The sequence below is a fragment of the Antechinus flavipes genome, chromosome 1 (assembly GCF_016432865.1).
Source record: "Antechinus flavipes isolate AdamAnt ecotype Samford, QLD, Australia chromosome 1, AdamAnt_v2, whole genome shotgun sequence".
NCBI classification, from domain to species: Eukaryota; Metazoa; Chordata; class Mammalia; order Dasyuromorphia; family Dasyuridae; genus Antechinus; species Antechinus flavipes.
In genome coordinates, this window is record NC_067398.1 from 638776461 (window position 1) to 638804218 (window position 27758).

The window sequence follows — 27758 nt, forward strand, 5'->3', positions numbered from 1 at the left end:
AATTTTCAAAAAGAAAGCTGTAGTTACATATGTTAAAATATTTTATTACATCTTAAGATCAAAGCTAACTGGGACAAAACGATGTAGAACATTTGGAAACTATGCAATATCATTCTTAACATATTTTGGCAGCATAAAAGGATAAATAATAGATCACAAAGGTACCCCCAAAGATGACCATTTCCTTATCGAAAAGGAGGAGGAGGATTATTATTGGAGCATATGTCAAACAGGCTAAAAATCTGCCAAAAAGGCTTAGGAACAACCTGACTTCACTTCATCAAAAAACAGTTAAGACTCACAATGGGTTTGTGCCACTAATTTATCTCTGGACACAACATATGAAATGTTTAAGGTTCAAGAGTGGAATTAAATTGTTCTCCATGGGCTATAAGCACATGAACTCAACCTAACAATGTGTTGATAAATGTCAAATAAGTGACTTAGTAATTCTGATTTATTTAAAAGAATAAGGTTATTTATCCCTTTAAAGAAATTGGTTTTAGTGACCAATATACATAATGCAATTAAATGATGTGAAAATAAACTCATTTCTGTGAGCTGCAAATATTTAATATCTACCAGAAGATTTGAAAGATATGATTAGGTAGCTACAATTAAATACTAGAAGATCATTCTCCTTTATTAACTAACAGATGACAAATTCCCATATAACAAGTTTAATCCCAAATTATCATTGAGAATTCAGTAAATAAACTATCTTGGAAATACAGTTTTATTACATAGAAAGCTATTATTGCCCACAACCACTCAGATCTGATCCACAAAAATTCAAGAACATTTTTTAATAGATATCATCCTACCAAATATTCATAACATCCAAACCACAATGAATGAAAAACTCTAAAAGTATAGAGATTTTGTGAAAAAAGCTGAAGTCAAAAGGGAACAAAACATAGTACAAGTCATCCCCACCATTCTGTCTGCTACTAGAATTCTTCCAAAGATGATTTTGGGAATCTATAGAATGCAAAGTTTACAACTTAATATTCTTATCATTATTCTTATCTCAGTTACCAAAAAGTTAATCATTTTATTTAACTGTGAAGCATTTTACAGAAAAAATTTACAGAAAAAATATAAAATGGTGAGTTGTCCTCAGACTTTTTTTCTTTAAATTCTATGAAAAGATTAGAAGAATGAAATAACAGAAATAATTCTAATAAATATACTAAAGAGTCTCAATGGAGGAGTATTCATAATTACCTTCAAATAAAATAGTCTTTAAGTATTGAATAGGATTTTCTTACTTCTACTCCAAACATGTTAACCCCATTGTACTTTTGCAGGACTGATGTCATGGTTTTTCCCCCCAAGTTTGACTTATTTTCTTCCACAGTTCATATGATTTTGATCTGGAAGAAATTACAGCAAGTATCTATTCCAACCATTAAATTTACATAGAAGAAAACAAGTCCAAAATAGAGATGTGACTTTCCCAAAGTTACAAAGCTAGTAGGAAGACCTGGGAAATCAAAACCCAATATACTGACTCGAAAGCCAGGGCCACTATCAAAATATCACTTTACTTTTGTGAAGACGCAATTTCAGAATGATTTTAAGTGAAACAACAGAATTGCTAGACCCTGGGATCCAGAGCTCTCACAAAGGAATTTCTTTTTGAGGTTTACATGGGCCATATTCAATTCTAGAGGAGCCTGACTTCTAAAGAAAGAGCTGAGACTTTTATCATTTTTGACTTCTTACATCTTTATTCTGGTTCTTTATATAAAGATAAGGATCTCTTTGCTAGTTGTAAATCACTTAGAGCTTAGGAGATGTAATTCCTGTAAAGAATCTCCTCAAAAGGGACTAAATATAAAATATAGGTCAGATTCAGGATGGCTTTTTATTTTCTTCACATTAAATAAAATTATTAAAATATAAACAATGCATAAACAGTAATTGACAATGACTGAAAACAATTTCCTACAACTTCTAATGTATGCATATTTGTATATATGCACAGACACATAGATATATATAGAGATACATACAAACGTATATACATAAAACCTCAGAACAGGAAACATTTTATGGGACTGCTAAACATCATTTCACCTTTCCCTCAGCTCTGCACCTTCTACTTCCTCAAATTCTATGTCTTAAGACAAGCCAAAGTCCACCTAGTGGTATTTCCTTTTCATGTAAAATATGTAGTTGCAGAAATCTCTTGTTTCTAGCCAGTTTTGCCTGAGGAATCTAGGTAATCCCAAGTTATAATGAGAGAGACTCCTGAAAAGTCACTCTCAGAGTGCTGCTTCTTCATCTGTCCCCATATGCATATACACGTACACATACATGTACACTTATATATACACACATATGGACAGCTGCCTGAGGTTCAGGGTCAGATTTGCCTTGGCAGACCATATACTCAATGCCATGTTTCAGCAACTTCTATAACTTCAGAGGGGAAGGGAGATAATAGCTCATTCTTTACTTTCATACAAAGTCCAAAACAGCAGCTTCATGTATGGAAAAGGGGAGCAGAGTCACATCTTTTAAGGACTAATAAGTAGCCACTCTTCCTGTATTCGTAGATTATGATACTATTGCACCAAACAGTGTCTTGTACATGGCACAAGGAGTGGCGAGGCAGGAGAAAAGTTTTGTACTTCCCTTAGCAAGGGGCTGAAATCTGTGTGAGCACAAAACTCATGCTCCAATGGGACTCTCTATTACAGAGATAATGTTGACAAAAGTGGGTTAAAAAGTTTTTGTTGATTCCTGTGGGCACTTCAACTCTTAGGGGAACCTTGAAGTCACAACCTCTGGGAATAATTACCATCAAGATGATGAGAATGATGATGAGGATGAAGATGAGGATATCTTCATCATCCTCATCATCATGACTCTTACTATATAATTTGTGTCTCCCTGTCCAAGTTGTGGTTCTTTCCCCTATTATGTAAGTGCATGACTGTTGGAATCCTAGTGTTAACTCAACTTGAAACAAGGTGATAACTCAAGGGAAATGTTAGAATCTTAGTGTTAACTCAATGGAATTGATACAATGCTTGTGTTCACACCTTTAGAGAGCTCATATAAGCAAGAAGTATTTAAGTACTCATTAGAGTTCACACTTTTGGGAGATTCACAAGTCAGTATTCAGTACGAGATTCACAAGTCAGAAACCCATAATCCCACTCTCGGATCCCACAATCCCACTCTGGGAGAAGGAACATAAATAGAGCTTCAGTGAGCCAGTCAAGTCAGTTCAGAGAGAAGCCCTCTCTTGGAGGCGCAGCCAGATTCATTCACTTCATCTCACACCACTGTGGTGGCTGGCCTCCTGGCTTTCTCTCTGTTCGGGGGCCAAAAATGTGGTGTTCTCTTCTTTAAAACAATATATGATGGTTCTCTTTGGGAGCAGGTTTCTAGGGGAGTAAAAATTACTCCAAAATGCAGCCAGCTGATAAAATGCAAACATTTATTTTCTTCTTCCAAAGTAGCCTGGTTAGTTTTTCTTAGAGGCCTATCTTTCTGCTTGGTTCCAAGAGCTCTTGCAGTTGTTCTTTGCCTCTACTATCTTCAGCTCCAGCCAGGACCAAGGTGAAAGTTGGAATGAATCTCTTGTCTCCTTGCCTGGGGCTGGGCAGCTTTCTGGAGAGCCTTCCAGACCAATCTTGGTCTCAGTGGGAGGCCAGCCACCACAGTGGTGTGAGATGAAGTGAATGAATCTGGCTGCGCCTCCTAGAGAGAGGGCTTCTCTCTGAACTGACTTGACTGGCTCACTGAAGCTCTATTTATGTTCCTTCTCCCAGAGTGGGATTGTGGGATCCGAGAGTGGGATTATGGGTTTCTGACTTGTGAATCTTGTACTGAATACTGACTTGTAAATCTCCCAAAAGTATGAACTCCAATGAGTACTTAAATACTTCTTGCTTATATGAGCTCTCTAAAGGTGTGAACACAAGCATTGTATCAATTCCATTGAGTTAACACTAAGATTCTAACATTTCCCTTGAGTTATCACCTTGTTTCAAGTTGAGTTAATACTAGGATTCTAATGTGGGACTCAGAGTAAACTATGTTACTTCTTTGGATCTCAGTGTTGTCTTCTAGAAAATGGTTATAATTATCACATTTGTATTACATTTCATGGGGCAGAACAGCATAACATAAAGAGTTCTGAGAACAGAATAATATAGAGTGCTGGAGTCAAATGACATGAATTCAAATTTAGAATTGTAATTACTTGCTAGCTGTGTGATTTAGGACAAGTCATGGATCTTCTTTGATTATTCTTATCTTCATAATACTTTTAATTGTTTTCAAAGTAATTTCATATTCTCAAAAACAAAAACAAAAAATCAAACCTGGTAAAAAGGCAGTTTCTCTGATTATCAGAGCAATACTTTTCCTACTATATCTAGCTGTTTCTGATCTAACTGTTACACTAAGGATGCTCTGAGTCTTTGGGTTAAACTAAATGACCTCAGAGGATCCTTCTGATTGTTGATGAACTCTTAAAGACATGTGGCAGGTCACTAATAGATGGCTTTATGGAACAGGGATAATTCCATTCAGAAGAAAGGAGAGTGGAAGCACATCTGCTTATGTTTCCACCTGATTCTTTGCATGTTGAGAACATATAATTCAATTTAGATAATATCTATTATTTTAATTTTAGTACGAAGAAAAAAAGGTGACTGGGGAATTACATCTGAGCATGCACTTTTCACATCCTGCCTACCTATATTTATTTGTGTACATAAAACCAGCTTGCATTTCTATGCTATCAAGTTTAGAAAGTATTTTCTCCATAACAATTATATTGTAAGGATTATTACCCTTATTTTATAGATGAGCTAAGAGAGGTTTATAATGTTTAGAAATCAGATCTATGGCAGTAGAATTTCCTTATCTCTTCTTATAATCTTCTATTGTGACTAAAGCAATCTTGCCAAACTCAAGTACTTCCAGAGGAAGGGAAGCAGAATGGCCAGTGAAATAAAAACTAAATGAAGACAACTAGGTAGCTTTTGACACAGTAGGTATTTAATTATCTTTTGTTGTGGTTGTTGTTGAATCAAATTTAATTGATATTTATTCTGGGGGAAAAAAAGAAGACAAGGAAGGATACTATTAAAATATTTACATAGAGAGAGGGGTATGACTTACTCCACTAGGCCTTAGAGGGCAGGATGAACACCAGTCAGAGGATGTTACACAGAAACAAATTTTGACTCAGCAGAAAGAAGAATTTCTAAAAATCAGAGTACTCCAACAGTGGAAAGAGAAGGAAGTAAAGAGCTCTCTGTTATGAGGATGCACAAGTAGAGATTAGATGATAATTTACTGTGTATTCTGTAAAAGTAATTCCTGTTTTAGACCGAGGTTACCTTAGAGGTCTTGTCCAGTTCTAAGATTTTGTTTTTCCAATCCTGAAGAAGGATGACAGAGTAAATGGTATAAAGGCAGTGATACTGAGGTTGGAGTGGGGTGGGAGACAGGAGGGCAGACAAAACAATATAATACTATACTTATTCCCAGCTGACTCTGTAACCTTTTCTGCCTCAGTTTGAATGTTGAAGCTAAAAATATCATTTGTGTCTGACAGAAACTGGGAGCTTCATGATAGAATGTGGCAAAGAACAGCTGCATGCCCTAATGGTCTTACTATAAATAGACTCTCGTCAAGGCTGATGAGCTCTTCATTAGCAGCCTTCTTAACTACAACCTACACGAGCAGCAATTGCCACCAAATCTGATGTTCTATGTGAGATTCCAATCTCAAAACATGTCAGCTTTAGGAAGAAAATCAAGCAATGCAATAGGATTAGGGGAAAAGGCCATTCTCTCAAAGTGAATGAACTTCAGGATCTTTTTGGCCTCTGCTGTCTGAACTTTAGGCACAGAAAAAGTGTCAGTTCTTCCAGAAGTCAAACATTCAATAAACAAACATTCACCAGTGCTTATTATGGAGCAGGTTCTAGGAACGAAAAGATAAAAACAAGACTTGCCTCCAATAAGCTTATATTCCCTCACAATGGAGCATCTGGTAGAATGCTTTCAAATCTGCAAAGAGATATATTCATTGAATATTTCATGTGATTCTCATTACCTTGTAAAATGGGGGGGGGGTATTATTATGCCTCTAAGTCAGCATGGATACAGTGAGGTGCTACAGTAGATGGAGCGCTTAGCCTGGAGTCACAAAGACCTGGGTTCAGATCTGACCTCATATACTTAGCTGTGTGATCCTGGGCAAGTTGTGTAATCTCTCTCTTTGTCTAATGTACTGGAGAAGAAAATGGTTAAATACTATAGTATCTTTGCTAAGAAAACCCCACTGGCATGCTATGGTTCATTGAGTCATGAAAAGTTGGACATGAATGAAGGATTTGAACAACAAACTCGGCACACATAAGATTTGAGGAAAAGGGAGAGATCACTAATGAGTGGAAGGATCCAGGAAAGTATATGCCTTTATTAAAGTATCTTGTGTTTCCTTTATTTATGCATAAAGTAATATGTAACATATTATTTATAATTGGGGAAACCGAGGCAGACAAGATTAAGTGATTTGCCAGGGATCATACCTACTCTGTTATTTTGAGAAGTTAGATGCTTCCCTGGATTGAGCAGGCTTCCACTCCCTACTTCACTGGACAGACCCTATTCTGACTCTATTTTGTGAAAAAAGATAACAAGGATCTCCTGAGTTAAAGTCTATGTCATTAAAAAATGGACAAGTTAACACTGCTCACAACATTTTAACACAATATTATAAGTAGTAAAGAATTTTTAGATCCTAATACCAAATATCTTTAGGAAGGCTGGATCATATGAAAATAGTGAAATACTGGATGCAGACACTTCTCTTTGCATTATACACATAAACACTCAGGATAGCATTGCTGGGATAGCATTGTTGGGACCATGGATTAATATCATAACCTTGAAGAAGAGAAGACATGTCTTTTGCTTTTATCCACAACAAGAATGAACAATTCAGGAGAGAGTCTCTGAATATTTTTCAAAAAGCACCCTTATAGAGCACTTAGCAACTTCTAGATTCTTAGGATGGCAAAGGTGGAAGAAACTTTAAAGGATTGAATATTAGAGGTGAAAAAGATCTTCATACATAGAATTTTAGTACTTGAGAGGATATGAGGATGTACAATTTTAGAGGGCATAGTATTTGGGCTAGAAAGTACCCTTAGAGAAGAGAATGTAAGAATATAAAGTATTGCAGTTGAAAGGGGAAAATGAGATGTCATCTAGCAAAATCCCATAATTTAGGGCCCAGAGAACTAAAATGGACTATCATGTCTGCATGGGTCTTTAAGGGCAAAGCTGAAATTAGAAGCCAGATCTTTCTGCTCTTAGTCCAGTGCATTTACTAAAAACAATCTTTTCTCCATCTAATGACTGCTGTTAGCCCTCTTTTTCTTTTTTGCTTTTTTTTTTTTTTTTTTTTTTTGGTTTTCTCTTTTCTAATCAGACCTTTCTTTTTTAGAGCTCAGCACAATTCTGCCTTCTGTTCTATTTTCTCATTAAAAGAAACTCTTATGTTCTCAGAGAAGAATCACTTGTCAATGACATTGAGTTATCTTCATAGAAATGCAGAATGCTAAGAACAGAAAAAGAATATAGAATCAGAAGATGAAATGTGGCAACTGAAAGACACATTGGATTATGGAATGATACAGCTAAGATATTTATGATCTCCATTTATTTTATAAACAAGGCTCCCCATACTAATATTTATATATGTTTCGATATATTTAAAGCCCTAATGTATTTGATGGCCAAATGAATTTAGAAATCCATTTAATAAGTCTAACCTGGAACTCAGAACTTAGAATGGTGGCAGTTAGAGGGACTGTAAAAACAATCTGGTCAAATTCCATTACTTTACAACTGAAAAATATCCTCAAGGGGATGTTAGAAGTATTTGTGTGTTCTAAATCACACATAATTCACAGCAGATTGTAAAGGGCCGAAACTCTGAAAAAGGTGCACTTGAATCAGATTAACAAGCACTTAAGGCGAATTACCTATTCAATGTGAGACAATGACTCTATTAGCATATGTTTGGATAAATGGCTCTCCTCATTGGTGTTTACTCAAAGTTTGATGTTAAGATAATAGTAGAATTAGAGGATGGGGTGAGACAGGCCAACATCACTTTGGGGCAAGACTAGGAGCAGAGAAGTTGGTGACTTTGGAGTTAAGAATCCAGGAGCCTCATTGGCAGTTTGTCTGTCTCCTTCATTTCTTTCCCTAAAGACCAAGGACTTTTACTTAGCCTGACTGGCTGATCCTGAGGCCAGGGAGCTAGCCTGGACTTAACAACAGATCTCTAATTAGAATTTGAATGATATATAATACAATTATATGTAATTGAATTAATATAACATTTGATTTTAATAATGGCATTTTTGCTGTCACAAGGTATTCTTATTTTGAAGATGAAGAAATGAAAATTTAGAAAGACTCAATAACTTATTCCATAATATATGTCTAGTTAGAAGTGGCACTGAGTTTATAAGTTAGATAGATTTTCTAGTTCTGGGCAAGATAAAAAAGGTAATTGAAACACTTCCTACTCTCAAAAAATATACAGTTTATTAGTAATAGACAAAATTGGTACAGAAATAATTTAAATGAAAATTAGAATATTTTAAGTATGTAAATGGTATACAAAATCCAATGAATTAAGAGAAGAGAGAAATAAGAGAAAGCTTACTAGAGAAGGAACATTTAAGTTGAGTGTAGAAGGATGAATGAATGGACAGAAGTTCAACAGGTGGGGGGCATTCTAGACATAGGACAGAGTAGATTAAAGGAATGGAGGAAGGAAAGTGTGGGGCATGTGCAAAGAATTAATATTTCAAGCTATCTGGAATAGAGAGTAAATGTTAAGGGACAAGTGTTGTGATATGGGAGCCACCTGCCCGTGGCTGCTGGAAGTCTAACTCAGACCTGTAGAATGAATCTCTTCATGTGAGAGGATGATGATACAAGGAAACTGAGAGGCAGTTGCTGTTCGCTGACCTCTCTTCTCTTGCCTCCAATTTATCTCATTCCCAATCCACAAGGAACAGCTGCAAAGGCTGCTTTGCAACTCCTTCAAGTGTTAGGATCCACAGCTGCAAGTCTCTTGGAGAACTGAGCTGCCCCTTCACTTCGGCATGGTCCTTAACAGACAAAAGTAGCAGTAAGACATGAGGCTAAAAAGGTAAATTGGGGAGGCCTTAAATGCCAAGTTAAAGAGACTGAGACAGCTGGATCATTTTCTTAGTGCTCATCTTGGGTTTCAGTTTTCAGACTCAATGCTTCCTAACTTTTAATGGCACAAATGACCAATGCTGAGAAGTAGGCATTGTTCTTATTCCCATTTTACAGTTGAGGAAACTGAGATAAACACAACTAATCAGTGTCCAAGACTGGATTTGAACTTGGGTTCTCCTAACTCTAGACTCAATGTTATACTCTGTACCACCTAGCTGCCTGTTAGAACTTAAAAGTCGTAAAACTTTATAGATAAAAATGAATTTGGAGATTTTATAGCTTTTTCTGAGGCCCCAACAAGACAAAGTTCCTGCATATTGAAAACTTAAGATTCTATAAAAAAAAAAAAATCCCCAAATTAGGGGTTACCTTCCTTTAATGATTTTTGGTGCTAACAATATCAGTAAAAGAATAACTCCAAAATAAGGTACAATAACAAGGTAAATTTTTTTTAAAATCAGAAAAGATTTAAAAGTGAAAAATGGAGAGATAAACAAAGGTTACTAATATAAATCCTGGGGAAAATAGTCAACATAGCCTGCACTTGTTAAAAAAAAAAAAAAAAAAAACAATGAGAAAAGAACAAGAGAATTGGAGGGAGTGACTGGCATTTTGGGACTACATCAAAAGAAAAAGGATAAAAGAATTGTAAAGAGATTAAAAGAACACTCATAGAGGAAAGGGAACAGAGATTAACTGACTGAGGCAATCTCGTGTTATAAAGACTAAGGAAAATGTTATAGGGGATTGTATTAGAGACATTCATTTATTCAACTCAAAATCACAGGTTCTTAGAACATAAGAATTACAGGATCACAATCTTGAAATAACTTTTAAAAAGCCATTTAAATAGGGTTTTAGGATTAAAACAAAAACAAAACCTCAAAGTGGGAAGAGGGTTTGAGATCTTCTAATTAAAAACTCTACCATGCTGAATGAATACCTATATAAGTCCTAACATTAGTCCCTGGTGATAGAACAGTGTTCCATGCTGTTGTCATTTTTCAATCATGTTCAATTCTTCCTAATCTCATTCTTGGCAAAGCTTTGTGGTGCATTTCTTTAAAGTGATTTACCATCTCCTTCTCTAGCTCATTTTACAGATCAGAAAACTGAAACAAATAGGGTTCAGTGACTTTTATCTAGAGTCACATAGCTAGGAAATGTCTTAGACTATGTGTGAACTCAGGAGCATGAGTCTATCCACTGGATCATCTAGCTGCCCTATACTATTTCATACCTACACTACTATTCTACTATGTAATTCTATTCTATTATACTGTCTCATTATTACTATGTGTTTCCTTCATGTGTCAAAATCTGCCTGCCCTGGAATCCCTCCCACTAGTCCCAATAATATTCCATAATAGTCACAGACCATAGTTTATTCAGCTATTTCCCAATTGATGGGTATCCACTCAGTTTCCAATTCCTTGCCACTAAAAGTTTTTGCACTTGTTGGTCCTTTTCCCTTTTTTACAATCTCTTTGGGATACAGGTCCAGTAAAAACACTTAGATCAAAAGGTATGCACCAAAGCTACACTCAATCAAACAATCAATCAACAAGCATTTATTAGCATCTACCTTATTTCAGATACTGTGCTAGGTTCTGGAGATTAAAAACAAAACCAAAATTAAACAATCTTTGTCCTCAAAGAGCTTATCTTCTGTTTGAGGAAAAGCATATAAATAAAATACAAGAAAAATATAAAGTATTTCTTTCTTTGCAAAGGGCATCAGTCTACTATGAAAAGCAGACTATAAGAACACAAGATGGATTTCAGAGAGGACAGTGGAAGAGGGCAAAGAGTAACTGGGATGGAGATGCCAAAGCAATGGAACTGGTGTGGATGGAAATAAGCAGGCAGGGAGTTGTGGGAAGGAAGGGAGCTTTTGGGATGCTCATGATTTAGTAAATGGTAGAGCTTAAACTCAAAGATTCACAGGAGGGATCTAAAGGATGTTCTAATCTTGTGCCCTTATAAGAAAGATAACGAGTCTAAAAGAGGTGAAGTGACTTGCCCAAAGAGACATAAATAATATTTAGCAAAATCTTTGAATTTAGTAATTGGTCCTAGGTATAGGAAAGGGGATGGGTGACAAAAGAATTAGGCATTTTTCTTTTTGTGATGTTTCCATAAAAGAACATTTTTAATGCAAGAAAATTACATACACTGGTACTCATGTGTGTATGTGGGAAAAAAATTGAAATGGCATAAGTTAATGGTTTTAAAGGTTTTTTTCCCCTCTATGTTTCCAGTCTTCTTGCACCTCATTTTTCTCTCCTTACTCTACTATCTGGCAAAAATGATCTCTTTACTATTGCTCACACAAACACTGTGCATTATCTTTTCTTTAAAAAAAAAAAAAAAAAAAGCTTTTGCAGATTTTTTAAAAAGTAAATCACCATAATTTCCCCAACATTCTATATAAGAAATAGTATTTTTAAAGACAAAAGAGGAAAAGGAAAAAATTAGCATAACTAATCAATACATCAAAAAAAATCTGAAAATACATGCAATGTGTAACATTTATGAACCTCAAAGCTCTGCAAAAGGTTAGAAAGTGTTTTCTGATATCTTTCTTTTGAGACATGCTTGTTCTCTGTAATTTTGAAACATTGACTTTTAATTTGTACAGACATATGTTTGTTCTTTCTATGGCCACTGTAGTTACTGTGTATATTATTTTCTTGGACATTCCACTTATAAACTCTAATCAATGGGCATCTATTTTTTCCACTTCTTTGTTAAAGATAAAGTCATTTTACTTTATTTACATAATTTCAAACTGCTTTCCAAAATGATTGTATTGATTCATAACTCCACCAAAAGTGCACTATTGTACATAAATTCTTACAATTCTTTCCAATATCAACTATTTTTCTATCTTTGGTCATCTCTGCCAATTTGCAGGATGTAAGGTAAAATTTCAGGATTGTTTTGATTTCCATTTCTCTAATTAGTATGATCTGAAATACTTTCATCTGGTTATTAATAGTTTACAATTTTTCTTTTTAGAACAGTTTACTTGTGTCCCTTGGCTACTTACCGACTGGGGAAAGGAAAGGTTACTGGTATAAGATACTGGTCTAAGTCTAATTTGGGCCAGACTGTTTTTGAGTTTTCTTGGTAATTTTTATTAAATAGATAATTCTTAATTTACATTTTCCACTTGACCAAACACTGATTATCTGAGCTCCAGTTCCTTCTGAGTCTCTTTTGGCTATGTTGTTCCACGAACTCCATTTTTTTAACCACTTATAGATGATTTTTGATAACTGCTGCTTTATAAATATAATCTAAAGTCTGGAAATACTATTTTCCCTTTGACTGGACCTCTTTTCATCATTTCTCTTAGTTTTATAGAATTTTCTATTTTTTCAAATGAATTTTATTATTATTTTATCAAGTACTATAAAAATTCCTTTGATCATTTGATTGATATACCATTAAAAATAAAAGCATAATTAAAGTTTGATATATTATCATTTTCATTAAAATGATACAGCCCCAGCCACGACTCTAGAATATTCCTCTAGTTATTTAAATTGTTCATTTCTTTAAGGAGAACTTTGTAATTTAATCTACACAAGTCTTTTGTACATATTGATAAATTGTCCCTCAGATATTTTATGAATAGTAGAGATATTTGGAATGGGATTTCTTTTTCTATTATTCTCTATTAGATTTTGTCATTATTATATTTTTGATTTTTAAGAGTTTATTTTATAAACTGCAATTTGGTTGAAACTATTGACTCAATTAGCATTAGCAAATAAGAATAATCTTGTCCTTACCTATCTTTATGCCACCATCTTTTATGGATTCACTAGATGTATGATAATTTTCCCCCATCCTTGCATTTTTATTCTGTGTGTATCATTGTTCTTAAAATGTCTTTCCTATAAGCAATAGATTATGGGATTTCATCTTTTTATTGAATCTGTCACTATTTCATTTTATTGGATTGTATAATTCATTCAAAGTTATGAGATTTAGGTTTATATTTTCCTTCATTGTTTTCTAATATTGATTTTTTCCAAGTTAAAATTTTTTCCTTTTCTTCTATCAACATAACTTTTCAGTTATTTTAGCTTAAATCTATTTTAAAGTTATACTATTTCCATTGGCCTCTCTTCTGTTCATCCTCAAGAAAATCCCTCCTTTCTGTTGACCTCATTTGTTACCTTCCCCCCTAGTTTTGGTGTTTTGTTTGTTTCTTTTTCTTTACAGACTTTAAATAGTTATATAATTATTCTATTCCCCCCCCCCCTTTCAGTTAAGCATTCAAGTAAAACTTCCCCTCATCTCTCTCCTTCCTTTCAACTTATTCTGTTAAGTTTTAACATTTTGTTTTTCTGTGCTTTTTTTTTTTTTTTTTGAAAGAACATAGATACCCCTACTCCCAATTTTCCTATCTTCCCTTTCTGGAAAAGACTTTTATTCATGATCTGTATGTCAATTAAGTCTTTCTATGGTCTCTCTATCTCCCGTGGACTTAAAGGTTCTTTGATATTGGTTTAGCTTTCTAAACATTTTCTGTTATTATCCTGTAGATTTTGCCTTCTGCTTTCTTTTTCTTGTGGTGCCTCCCTCATTTAGAAATATCAACTCCTGCAGGGGATAGAAAAGATGCTGCCCTATGGCATTAATTTTCTTCTGTCCCTTAATAGTGCCATTTATTATTAATCTTTGCCCTCACTTTAGGTATTTCCCTGCATTTGTCTCAAAATCTTCCTGAGAGATTAGAAGTATTATTTTCCTTTTACTATTTACCTTTTCTTGATTAAACTATATCATATATTTCTCTTTGCTTTCTTTCTCCCCTCCAGTTTTATATGCACTTCTCTTTAGTATACTTCCTCTAAAACAAAACAAATAAAAAAGATCAATTATTTATTTATAGGTTGAATTTGAGGAGTCTAACCCATGTTTCAGATCTGTTTCTCTATCTTCACTGACTTCTGCTGGCATTCTTGTCTCCTCATGCACATTTTTATGATTTAAAAAAAAAGTTTATTCCTTTTGAACATAGACCAAATTTTTTTTAAACAGGAATACAGCATAACATTTAAAAAATATGATTTGATATAAAACCACGAATTTACATTCCATACTATTAACTTAAAAAAAACCCCAACAACTATGTAATAAATACTATACATCATTTGAACACTTTCTATGTTTCCATCTATGTTTCTGTTTTGGGTTTTGTTGTATACTTTTTTTTTTTCCCTCCTTTCCTCTTAACCCCCCTAAAGAAGGCCACCATTAGACACAAATATGTGTATATATGTACATACATATTTGTAAAACTATACTCTACAAAGCTCTGTCAGTTCTTTCTCTGGATGTGGATAGTATTTTTTGTCATAGGTCCTTTATAACCAATTTAAGTATTTGTAATACTCAAAAGAACTTACTCATTCAAAGCTATTCTTGGAACAATACTGATGTTATTGTGTACAATGTTCTTTTGGTCCTGTTCTTTTCACTCCACCTTATTTCATGCAAATCTTTCCATGATCATCATTTTTTATATGATGATCATTATTCCATTACCTCATATAAAAATAACTTGTTTAGCCATTACCCAATTAACAACCAATCTCTCAATTTCCCTCATATACATTTAGAAATACATTTCTTAAGAAATTTTCTACTCTTGTTTTTTGGTTGTTATATTTATCTCTCATTTTTCTGTTTTCTGAGAATACTTGAGACTTTGGATCTAATTTTCTTTCTAGAATATTTCAACTGGTTTTTTAATGAATGCCTTAATTTTTTCATTTATGATTAGGATCAAATTATAGGGAGCTATATCTTAGCTCCTTTCCTTTTCAGAACATATATTCTTCCATTCCTTTCCACACTTTCTATGTTTTCTGGTCAGTGTAGACAGAATTGTTTTGTTCAAATTTTCATTCTTTCATATTTGAAGATCTGTTCACTTGCAGAATTTATTTTTGTCAATGGAATTGCTAAACTTAATTACTATGAGTCTTGGAATTAATTCAGAGCACCTTAACCCCACCACCAGGGGTAATCTGTGGATTCTAACAATTGGCTCTTTGTATTTCATGATCAGAAATTCTGCTAAATTTTCTTGTATTATTTCTCATATTATGGTATTCAATTTTTGATGTATTTTTTCTGGGAGCTCTATACTGCTTAAATTATTTTTATAATCATTCTTCAAAATCGATATGTTCTGATTGTATAGAGATCATGCTTTCCTAGTGCTTTTATCTTTATTCACTTTTTTTCCTTAATTTCCATGTACTTACATTTCCAATTGGTTATTGTCTCATTTACTTCTTTGGTGAGATGTGCCACCATAGTAAAAACTTTCTATTCTCTCAATTATTTTTGTTGTGTAGGCCATACATTTTACTTTTACAATTTTTATTTCTCTTTTTAAACATCCAGGAACATCCAGTTGTGATTCTGTGCTTTCTTGGGGATCCAGAGCGTTCTCTGCTGCATCAGATGTAGACTTATTTTTCTTTGTCTTTCAATATTTATTTCCAAGTGTCTAAGAAATCTTTTATTCAATCTGGCCATATTTCCTCCTACTATTGATATCTTCCCTTCTTCCTGCGGTCTTTGATATTTTCAGTGGGTTTTTTCTTTATTTTCTTCTCTTGCTCATTTTCTGTCTCACTTGCCTTTGAGGGTGGTTTCCCTGACAGCTAGATCTCAAAGCATCTCAAGCTCCTCCCATGCTGAGGAACAGCTTACCATCCTCTATTCTGATCCAAGTGACATATGAACAGATGTGACCCCAGCTTGATGTTGGGCTCTTTCCCTCAGACTGTGGAGTGTCACGCAACCATCTTTTCATGTGTTCTATCCCCTTTTCCTCTCTCTCTTCCTCCAAGCTCTGTTATGCAGAACTCTGCATAACAAATTTCTGCCTTTTGGAACTCTGTGCCACCGGGAGCACTGGGAAAGCATTTCAGGATATAAAGTTGTTTTCTGTTGCAAGTAGACAGGTTGGCTTGTGCAGTCACACTTCCAGGAATACAGGAGATGGTGAGTGAAGAAGGGCTGAGGATTTTAAGAGTTAAGAATTGCCTTTTTGTGGTTATTTCTTGGGACGCTGCCTTGTTTGGATTTGTTGTATCCTAGAACTACTGAGAAAGTTGGTATTGCTTTGTATCTTATGTTTAATTCCTATTATGGAGAGATTTGAGAGGCATGAGAATGAAAGAAAATGATCATCCCTAAGCACCACATGGTACGTGATGAATAAATTCATGTTGACTTGATTTTCCCAGAAACACACAAGTATCTTGAATCAGCTCGGATTTTAACCTATGTCATAGGATCATATTTTAGAACAGGGTAAGACTTTATAGGCCACCTAAGATAACATCTTCAATTTACAGGTAAGGCAACTGAGTCACAGAGAGATTAAGTGAGTTGTGTTTAGTCACATAGTTATTAAGTGATTGAGCTTGAAATCACAATCAGATCTTTCTAATTCCAAATCTAACTTTCTATGCACTGCACTATCCAGTTATGTAATGGGAAAGTAGGATGGTGAAATAGAATGAGTCTTGCAAAAGAAGTTAGGACACCTGGACCTGAATACTATCTCTGAGACTAACTAAATTAATGAATAGGTCACGGCACATTCTCCAATCTGAACTTCCCTTGTGTCCTCGGTATGATATTAGCACTACCTCAGAGGTCTTTAATGCAGATCAAATAAAATAACTCTGTAAACTATAAACCAATATAAAATGTCAGACTGTAACATTGAGTCTAAAAGTTTTCCTGCCAACTGTACAAAAACAAAATTGCTTTTCTGGTTAGTCTGTCAAAAGTCTGGCAAAAATTGAAATGCCTACTATGTGCCACGTTTACACTAAGTGCTGGGATACAAGGGCAACTAAGTGACACAGTGGATAAAGTAAGAGACCTGGAGTCAGGAAGACATAAGATACTTACTAGCTATGTGATCATAGGCAAGTCATTTATCCTATCAGTAAAATGAGCTGGAGAAGGAAATGGCAAATTATTGCCTTTTCCTTGTCAAGAAAACCCTAAATGTTGTCATGAAGAGTCAGACATGAATGGAACAAATAAACAAGAATCTCAAATCAAGGCAAAACAAAGTTCTTTCAAGGAGCTCAAAGTTCAATGGAGTAAACATTCAAACAACTTTGGATAAACAAGATATATACAGGATAAATTGGAAAAAGACACTAGCTTATTAGGAGGGATAAGAAAAAGCTTTTGGCAGAAAGTAAGATTTTTAACTTGCACTTGATTTTAAAGTCAAAAAATACAAGATGAGGAGGGAGAAAACTCTAAGCATAGAAGACAACTAGTGAAATTATATGAAGTTGGAAATGAAGTGTTTCTTTTGAGGATAAAAGATCAGTGTGTCTGGACTAAAGAGTACATGGGGTACACAAAGTCTGGAAGGTGAGGGAAGGCAGTATTAAGGTTTTAATTCCAAGGAGGATTTCATATTTGATGCTAGAAATAATAGGGAACCATTAGAGTTTACCGAATATAGGTACAATGTGATGAGACTTATGTTTTAAGATCAATTTGAAAACTGAGTAGAGAATTGGATTGGTGTGGCAAGAGATTGCCAAAGAGTCAGCCAAAAAGCTACTGTAATAGTTCAGGTGGGATGTTAAGTTCAGGTAATGAAGGCCTGCACTGTGGTGGTGGCAATGTCAGAGGAAAGAAGGGGGTCTACACAAGAGATTTTATAAAGCTAAAACAGACAGGACCTAGAAAAAGACTGGATAAGAGAGGTGAGAGAGTAAGGAGCTGAAGATGACACCCAGATTGTGTCATTTTAGATAAGTAAGGGGATGCTAGTCTGGAGATAAGGAGAGAAATTGGGGCTAGATAAATGGATTTAAGAATAATTAGCAAAAAATGAAAATTTTATCCCTGGGAATTGATAAGATCATCAAGCAAAATGGTATACACACATAAGAGAAAGAAAACCCAAAACAGAAAAGTCCCAGAGGACACCCACTTTTAATAGGCATGACCTGGATGAAGATCTACATGAATAAAAAACATTGGTGAGGCAGGTAGAGAAAAAGGAAGATAGAATAGGGCCATATTAACCTAGAGAGAAGGGAATATCAAGGAGAATGAAGGGATCAACTGTATCAGAGAGTAAAAAAAAGTTGAGAAGAATGAAAATTGAGAAATGGCCACGAAATTTGGCAAGGCAATATCTGAGAGATTTGGCCTATCAGTGTTTCAGCAGGCAGAGTAGTTTGCAATCAAACTAAACATGTCACATGTCTCCAACCATTACTTAGATATAAGGTAATGATAGAATAATTAATAGGTCACTTTAGGAGTGAAATTACCAACTTGGATTTCATAAAAAGTAAAGCAGAATTTTAATTAGCCAAACCCTCTAGTTTGGAGAGAAGATCACAGCATGGTACTATGTTGGAATCTTTACAAACTGCTAACTCATTAGAGTTGATATTTTGGGCCAGAACCTGAAACAAAGTACTAAGTAGAACTAATTAATACAATGCTTGTGTTTACACCTTTACTCAATGGAGTTCACAAGTATGCCAGCTTCACAAAGTAAACTTTGTACCTTTGTGAATTCACACCTCCCTTGAAGCTCTTAGGGCCAGAGAGCACTCTGGGAGAAAACCCATAATCCCTCTCTCTGGTATATAAGAAGAAAGCAGAGGCCCAGTGAGCAGAATTCAGCCAAATTACATGGAGAGGGGAGTGTCAAGCCAGAAGAAGCCACGAGTTGGAGCTGAGCTAGAACCAGGAGAGAATTACGTATGAAGGCAAGAGAGGCAGATTCATCTTTGTGCTGGCTGGAGGCTGAAGGGAGCAGAGGCAAAGGACAAAGCTGCAGGAGCTCTCAGAACCAAGCAGAAAGATAGGCCTCTGAGAATCTAGCTCTCTGGGCCCAAGGAAAGAGACAAGACTTGGAAGGAGAAATAAACATTTGTATTTTTACCAGCTGGCTGCATTTGGGGTAATTATTGATCTGAACAGATACTAAGGCTGCCTCCAGAAAACCTCCCTGAGAAACCTGCCTTCCCCAGAAAGAATCATCTATAAATTATATTTAAAAGAAGAAAATCACCACAGTACTACATAAAGAGGAACTTGTCTCTGATGTTTACTCCCTGATTATCTTGGGCAAGTCAAAATTTCTTGGAGTCTTAGTTTTCTTATTTGTCAAATGGAGTTGAGATGTGATGCATGCTGCCACCTCTAAGTCTATAAATCTTCATTACCAGATGAAACCAAGAGTCACAGAATTTCAGAGTCAGTTAGAAAGTACTGTAGTGATCATTCAGTCCAGTCTCTTAGTTTAAAGGGAAAGAAAATGAGGTTCAAAGAGAGAGCAACTGCCCAAGGATATAAACCAAATTGGTAGTTGATCCAGGACCCAATCTTAGATCCTCTTACTCTAAATATGATGCCTTTTCTTCCTTTTATAATGAGCCCATTTATTATTTGGATTTATATAATATGCCAAGTCATTTTTTGTGGTTCTAATTTCTGTAAAGCTCCTAAGAGAATCAGAGCCCAAGAACCTTTGGAAAATCTTTATTGTGTCATTGCCACTAAATCAACAAAGTAGATCATTCTATATTGCAAGAAGGGACAAATATTAGTCCCAACTATGCATCTTGGGGCAAGAGACTTTCAATCTCTTTTAGAAAGAAGAGTTATGATTCCATTCCTTTTAACTAACATTGGTTTAGTGCCCAAATTGTGTGCTAATAGGTTTCAGTGTATTTGCACTTACTCTTTTACATCAGACCAACAAAAAACTCAGACTGAATTGGAAGAAACCTTAGAGGTCATTTTATCCAATCCTCTCTCTGACACTAGAATCCTCTCTACAATCACCTCTTTGCATCTTCTATGTCTGTCCCACTGCTCTTGGTCTAAATCTGAAGGGACAAAGAATGTTTCTTGGCAGCTCTATTGGCTTTTATTATCATGTCTCAGCCTAGACCCTGTCTGATGGAAGGTAGTGAGAAAACTATTTTTAGGTAAGTCTTATTAGTTCTGCGCTTATCTGAGGTAGATAACCTGGCATCTGTCATGCAGAGGTTTCAGACTTCCAGCCTCAGCTCTTTCATAAAACTTAAAGGATTTTTTCCCCCTTCCTTCTTGATATGAAACCTGAATGCTTGCATGCTGTGTAAGCAGTTTTATTTCATCACATAATTCTTGGTAATTTTACTGAGCAGATGAGAAATTCAAATCTCTTATTATAGCCTTTAAGAATGGAATAAAAGAAACAACAGTTAAAATTGTTATTAATAGCTTTGGGGCAATGAGACAAGCACAGAGGTAGAAATCATGGGACCTAGACTGGAGTACCAGCTTATAATCTACTGGTTCCATGATTTTGGGCAAGTCATCAACCTCTCTGTTTCTGAGCTTCTTTTCTGCCAAGTAAAGAGTTTGGGCTGAATGATCTCAACAGTTCCTTCAAGTTTCTACATACTTATGTTCCAAGGTCTTTGCCATCTCTAACATTCTACATCCAACTCTTAGTTGTTAGACTTATACTTTATCTCTAAATTCCAAGTAAAATATCATCTAAGACAATTGAGAGATGGACAGACAATGCATTAAATACTGCATACTATAAAAAGTTTACAGTCTTAAGATTAAGATGGTCAATGGCTTGATTTTTTTCAAATGTACTTTGTTAACCAACCAAAACTAATTCATTATTTGTTGAAAAATGACAGAAGTGCTGACTAATATACTCATAGAGAACAGATGTTTGGGAATATCTAGGGTGCAGAAACAATTTACATCACATTATAGTTACTAAGTAACCCTGGGTTAAGCCATAGAAGGTCAGCTGGCAAGTTGATTGGTTTGTATACATACAGTAGTACCCAGATGTTTACTGCCCAATATGTAGGCTAAAATTCTACCAATCAAATTTTTTTTCCCTTTCCTTGCACCATAGGAAGAAACAGAAGTTAGTAAGGAAAAAAACAAGTGGTTCTTAAAACTCTATATTATCAGTATTTTGGGGTAAGAGGAGCTTTACTAATCATAACCTGACTTTTTACCCATATTTATGGAGGCTGCAGAAAGAGGGACACCTTTTCCCCAATATCTGTCCACGTCTGGCCTTAGTGAGAATGATTTCTTTGTTTAGTTCACTTAAGAAGTTTATGTGATCTTCTGAAGATAGAGGTATTATTTTTTTCTTCTCAAACAACTTTACAAATAGCCAAGAGTAAGAAACTATAACTTACAAAGCATCAAAGTTTTTAGTTAAAAAGTGTGTAAAGCTTCTAGGGATAACTGGCTGTACTCTGATCTGCCAAGGCATGAGATGTTGAAATGATCAAGTGCCATCTTGCCTTAGCAGGAACCTGAGATCTTGCTTCTCTATTTCCAGTATGGACTGGTGAGAATGACACTATATTTTAAAGAATAAGACCAGGTTTTGAATTCTGGCTCTCCTATTTAGTAACTATGTGACCTTAGTCAGGTTACATCACCTATCTATTAAATGACGTGGTTACACATTATCTATAAGATCTGTTAGAAGCTCTAAATTCTAAGAATTTTCATTCCTGACTCTTCCCAACAATTTCCTGTGTCACAACCTGGAAGAGTCAACAGTCTCTCACATTAGCATGGTGCTACTCATTTCCCATTGCTCCAAACTAATGAGGTATGGCTCACACACCGAGGAAGTGTGCATCAATTACTTCATATATAATGAGTCTAGGTGGCTAGAAGCCTGCACACTTCATTGCCATCCGTAAAATTCCATGGGAATTTGACAAAATTCTCAGAAACATTAGGTGAAACCCCCAACAACAGTAAACTTATCAAAGAATATGCAAAAGACTCAGGAAAAAAATTGAAGGCAATACCCATATTAATGAGATCACAGATCTAATGGAAAACCGGAGTATGCAATATGCTTATAATCATATAAATTCTAGTCAATATCAAGAAATGGGTTACTTATACATACATATCTATCATTTTAATTTTGTTTTGATATTGTCGAATTATCCAGCATAACATCATTTAAAAAACAATAGCTTTGCTATTTGCTGATTTCAAGAAAAACACAAGTTTGTATTTTATAAGTACCACTTGTCTAGAGGAAAACAACAAACAATGCCAGTTTTGTCATCAGTAGATCATGGAATAATGAATAAGCTTCTTAGTACTACTATAAGTCAGATATTCTAACATACTTGCCTTGACATTAAAGCTGGCATTTAGGCTTAAGCATCCCAATTTATCTCAGTCTAAACACAAGTCACCTTACAGTTTATTTAAAAATTTAAAAGCCATTCCTAGCTCATAGACTGTATAAAAACAGGCAGCAGGTTGGATTTGGTCAGTAGGCTACACTTTATGGAATCCTACTCTAAAATATAAGATCCTGTATCACAGATATGTCAAAGTATATAGAATTTGTATATTTTAATAACTACTTTCAATAAAGCTGAACAAGAGAGCTAGTCAGATCACCAACATCCCAAGCCTCACTGATGCTGGAAAATATTTAATATAACTGCTTCCATCTTGGGAAAGAAACAGATGAGAATGAAGTTTCATCTGTCTCATCTAATTATATCCAATACTTTTTTCATACCATATCTTCTTTCCCCTACTATGGAACTTGCATTCTTGCTCTTCATTTCTTTAGTGTCTCTGATGAAAAGGTTACTTCTGTTGATAATAATCATGTGGTAGGTGTGAACTTATCCAATATTTTAATAATTTGTTCATTTTCTACCAGATGTCTGAATTCTAGAACCCCAGAGGAATTCTGGCACTGACTTCCACCCCCTGAGGTTATTATTTATAATAAAAATCAAGTAAAAAAAAGCAAAGACAAATGCAGTGACGTCTGTTTGGTATCCAGTTTGATATTGATAATACATAGATTTTTTTTAAAAAAATAACAAACTAGATAATAAAAAGCAATAGTAAAAAAAAATAAGCTGAATTCTTGCTTTTGGAATTTGACCTTTAGGATTATATTTTAGCCTCTCTTTTCCAGATTTACTTCCTATTATTTTCCATCATGAAATCAGTAGTCCAAATAAAACAGTCTATTTGCTTTTCTTTCTACCCAGCAGTCATACTTCATCTATATCTTTGTATGGCAGAATATAAAGGATGGAATGAACTCCATCTTTACCTTGTTTCATAGAATTCCTAGTTTCCTTCAAGGTTCAGCTCAAAAAAAATCTTAATCTCATACTATTCTACTCTCCCTTATCTTAAACACTTCCCTCATCCCCACCAAATTGCTAGTGCTTTCATTTCAAAAGTTATTTTGTATACATTTTGAATTCAATTATCTATTTCCATGCTATAGTCTCTCCAACATATAAGTTCCTTGATAGTAGGGGCTGATTTGATTTTTGTTTTTTTTTAAGTCCCTGACTCTGATATGGGGCATGGAGAAAGCATGTAATTGATACTTAATAGATACTTAGTCAATGAAACTGTTTCAGAGCCTATGACATTGTTTCAGGATGGGTTCAAGTCCACTGGAAGGACATAGTTTGATTCTCCTTAATAAAAAGAATAACTCAGCTACTTTGCAGAAAATAAAAATCTTCATTCCATAGGTTCTGTGAACTTTAACTTTTGATATAGGAAAGAAAATGATTATAAATAAGAAAAGTGGCAGCACCTTTGCTGGAAAACTGGAAAATAGATGGACTCCTCAATCTAAGAAAAGGATGCTAGAAGAGGTCGGAATTAGAAATATAGCAGGAAGTTCTTTTCCTGAGCCTTTCTTATGGAGTAGATAAACCTTATCCATTGTTTTCAGGTTTTGATTTCGTTTTTTGTTTTTAAACAACAGATTAAAAGATTTGATCTAAAACAGGCTTATACTGTGCCTATGTCATGTCAAGTGAATACAAATAGAAAAAAATTACTTTGACTTCAAAGTAGTGTGATATGTTCTTCCTTAATAAAGAAAAACATAAAACTCATCTCTTGAAAAAAAAAAAAAAACAGATCACAATATCTTTTCCTATACATATCAGAAGGTAAATCTTTAAATAAAAAGTTAATAATAACAAATAGAAATAGTCATTCTTTCTGGGCTATACTCTCTTATTCAAGTCACTTTCAAAATAAATACTTATGCATCCTGTCCATAAAAGCGCACAAGGAGCCTCGTTTATCCTAACCTGATTTAAGCTCAAGAAACTAGGTCTAATGATTGTTAGTTCAACTGAAGCTACTTGACCCTTCTGAAATTACTTGTTGCAGGCTTCTTTCGACAACAAAGTTCAGTATATACTCTCCACATATTATACTGCACTAAATTCCACTAACATATCCAGAAGACATGCTTATCAGAAAACCATAACCTGCCATTTTGTTTCAGAAGAGAAGCTTAAATCACAAACCAAACAAGGTGTATATTGATATCTTTTGATAGCAAAGCCAAAGTACTTTCAAAACTTACAAAACACTGAAATAGAACCGAGTCAAAAAACTCAAACCAAGTTGAAATGAAGTCTTGCTGTTCAAAGAATAAATTTAGCTAGCACAATTTCTAAGACCAAATTGTAACAAAATTATCTTCTTATAGCTTCTTCCAATGTAAAGGTTTTCATGCAATATCACATGAATATTTAAGATTTCTCTAATGAACAACCTTTAAATGACTGATTATTAAGTTAAGGAAACAATGTATATCCAAGCAAAATTACTTTATCTTTCAGAGATTACTCACCCCACTGCAAAGGAGCCAACTGGAGATGTTCCAGAACCAGCTGATTGAGGATCCCCTCAACACTTGCTTCCCCATGTCGTTTCAAAGATGGGTAAATCAAAATTAAGGAAAACTGAGGTCCTGAATAAAAAATTCTCTAAAAATGCAAAAAGGCAGATATTGTACATACTATTGAATTAGACCACAGGGAAATAAAATTTTAAATATATGATGAAAATATAAAGATGACCAAATACACAGAAATTAAAAAATAATCTCTAAAATAACAGTTTGGTCACAGAAGAAATCTAGGAAATACATGAAAATACAATCACATTTTAAAACACTGAAGATACAACCAACAGAGAAAAATAGACACTTAAATATCAATAGAGAGAAATAAGAAATATAATCATTAGTCTATACCTGAAGTCTTCGTAAAAGAAACAAAGCAATAAGCCTACAAACAACAGAAAGAATAGAAGAAAAAAGTCAAAGAGCAGCAATAAAGTAATTGGATTAATAAATACAAGTAAGTTTTTAGAGGATATTCCTTTAAGGTACTGATTGGTCTAGGTGAGTGTTGAGCTTCAAAGCTCAAATTCTGTGATTTTGGAAAATCAATAAAATAAAAAACCACTCTGATAACTTCCCTTCCTCCAAAAGATAGAGAACACAAATTACCTGAATTAGAAAAAAGAAAGGAGAACAACGAATAACCAGGAAATAAAGAAAAAATCAGGAAATATTATGCATAGCTATACCACACCTACATTACTCTGAATGATCTATGAATCAATTAGTATGGATACATTCTCCACTGATGCACTATACAACTTCTCCAAGTCACACGGGGAGTAAGGCGAAGAAAGATTTATTAGATGTCGACTATGTGCCAGGCATTGTGCTAAATGTTTTGCAAATATTCTCTCATTGTATTCTCCTAACAATCCTGTGAGGTAAACATTTTTATTATTCTCCATTTTATAGTTAAGACAGCTAGTTGGGCCCTGGAGTCAGGAAGAGTTGAGTTAAAAGCTCTATCTGACTCCAGACAAGTCATTTAATCTTGTTGTCTCAGTTTCCTCATCTGAAAAATGAGCTGGAGAAGGAATTGGCAAACTACTCCAGTAGCTTTGCCAAGAAAACACCAAAAACAAGTTACAAAGAATCAGACACAACTGAAAACAACTAAACCACCACCTCAAATGAAGAACCTAAAGCAAAAAGTGATCTGCTCATGGTCACACAACTATTTTAGGTCAAATTTGGACTTAACTCTTTTGGAGTTCAGTTTCTGGGAATACTTATCCCATTTCACACAAGCAGATCAGGTATCCAGATCTTAATTAACTCAAATAAATAAGCATTAATAAAGTACTTATTATGTACCAGGCACTGTGCTGAGTGCAGGAAATACAAATAAAAGAACTGTTTTTGTCCTCAAGGACCTTACATTTTAATAGGAGAAGATAACATATGAAGAAGAGCTGAAAAATAAAAAGCTTATCCATAAGGGTTCATATAGGAGAAAGTCCAGAGTCAGGAATGGAGTTCAGAGAGGGATGAAGGCATGGCTTAGCATGGAGGTTCTGGGAGAACAAATGAATCAGAAAAAGGGGGTACAGGGATCAAGTGTTCTTCTGCAACGAAAAGGCTGATATGACATGGTGGAAGGAGTCTAAAGGATCTGAAGCAGAGCTTAGAAGGAAATTGGCTACCTTTATCTTCCCATCAGGAGCCTAAGGATAAATCCTGAAAGAATATGGAAGTTCTTATAATTTTATTGGCTTAAAGCCCCCATTGGAGTATACCTCTCCCCTCCAAAAATTGTTAGTGGTAGTCATTATCATAATATTATCAATCCCTTTTATAAACTAACAATTTAATCACTTAACACAATTTAGCTTTTATAAGGAGGTATTTCATGAGAAGACACAATGAGAACGAAGTACACAAACCAAAAGTGAACTCTTCCCCTATCCCTTCTTGCCCTTAGAAGGATGGTTCCAGATTTAAAGGGCTCACACTAAACTCCTTCCCAAATGTAATACCATTAGTAATAGGAACTGTTTCCTTGCTGTAAAAGCACCTTGGTTTGCTGGTCACTTCACAGCTGGGTTGGATCCTTAACGGGAGCTCCTTTAACCTCAGTGATCTTTCAGTTTTCTCAGCTAACAAAGGACAGGGTTCCAGTTCTTGCCGCCTGTGTTCTATGATCAACAAAATCATTTTTCCAGCTTTAAAAAGCATTAATCATGTGTTTTAAAAACAGACAATCTACATGAATATTAATAGACCTATCAATTGTACTAATTGTACTAAGAGCTCATATTTCTCTAGTGTTTTAAACTCTACAAATTGCTTTCCTTATGGCAGACATGTGAAGTATAGAGTGAAAATATAATCATTTTATGGATGAAGAGAATAAAGTTCAGAAAGTTTGTGTCACACAACTCCAAGGTCACACAACTAGTAAAGGACAGGGCTAGATTTGAAACTCAAGTCAAGACAAATTTTCCTTCTACCATACTGGGTAGATAAGTTATGTGTCCCTTTTGTTGCTAAGGACATACAAAAGCTGCTACATTAACTACCCATGCCCATTCATAGCATCTACAATAATCAGGAGAAAGCTCTGGTTTTATGGAAATAACGGAATCACTTTTTAGGCAATCAGGGTTAAATGAAACAATAGAATAATTCAGAAGCAGGAAAAAAATTGTTTCTGAAGACAATGAGATCATCATCTTAAACTAAGCTGGTTCAA

At 34.8% G+C, this 27758-nt stretch overlaps 1 protein-coding gene across 3 annotated transcripts in view; it reads right to left on the bottom strand.

Moving 5' to 3' along the window:
• The window catches only part of TRAPPC9 (trafficking protein particle complex subunit 9), a 1007235-nt gene that overhangs the window by 274407 nt on the left and 705070 nt on the right, over positions 1-27758 (bottom strand). For all 3 annotated transcript variants that reach the window (XM_051971143.1, XM_051971142.1, XM_051971144.1), the window contains one exon: positions 25010-25100. In XM_051971143.1, the coding sequence (XP_051827103.1) occupies positions 25010-25100 (91 nt within the window). The remainder of the gene's footprint in view (positions 1-25009; positions 25101-27758) is intronic.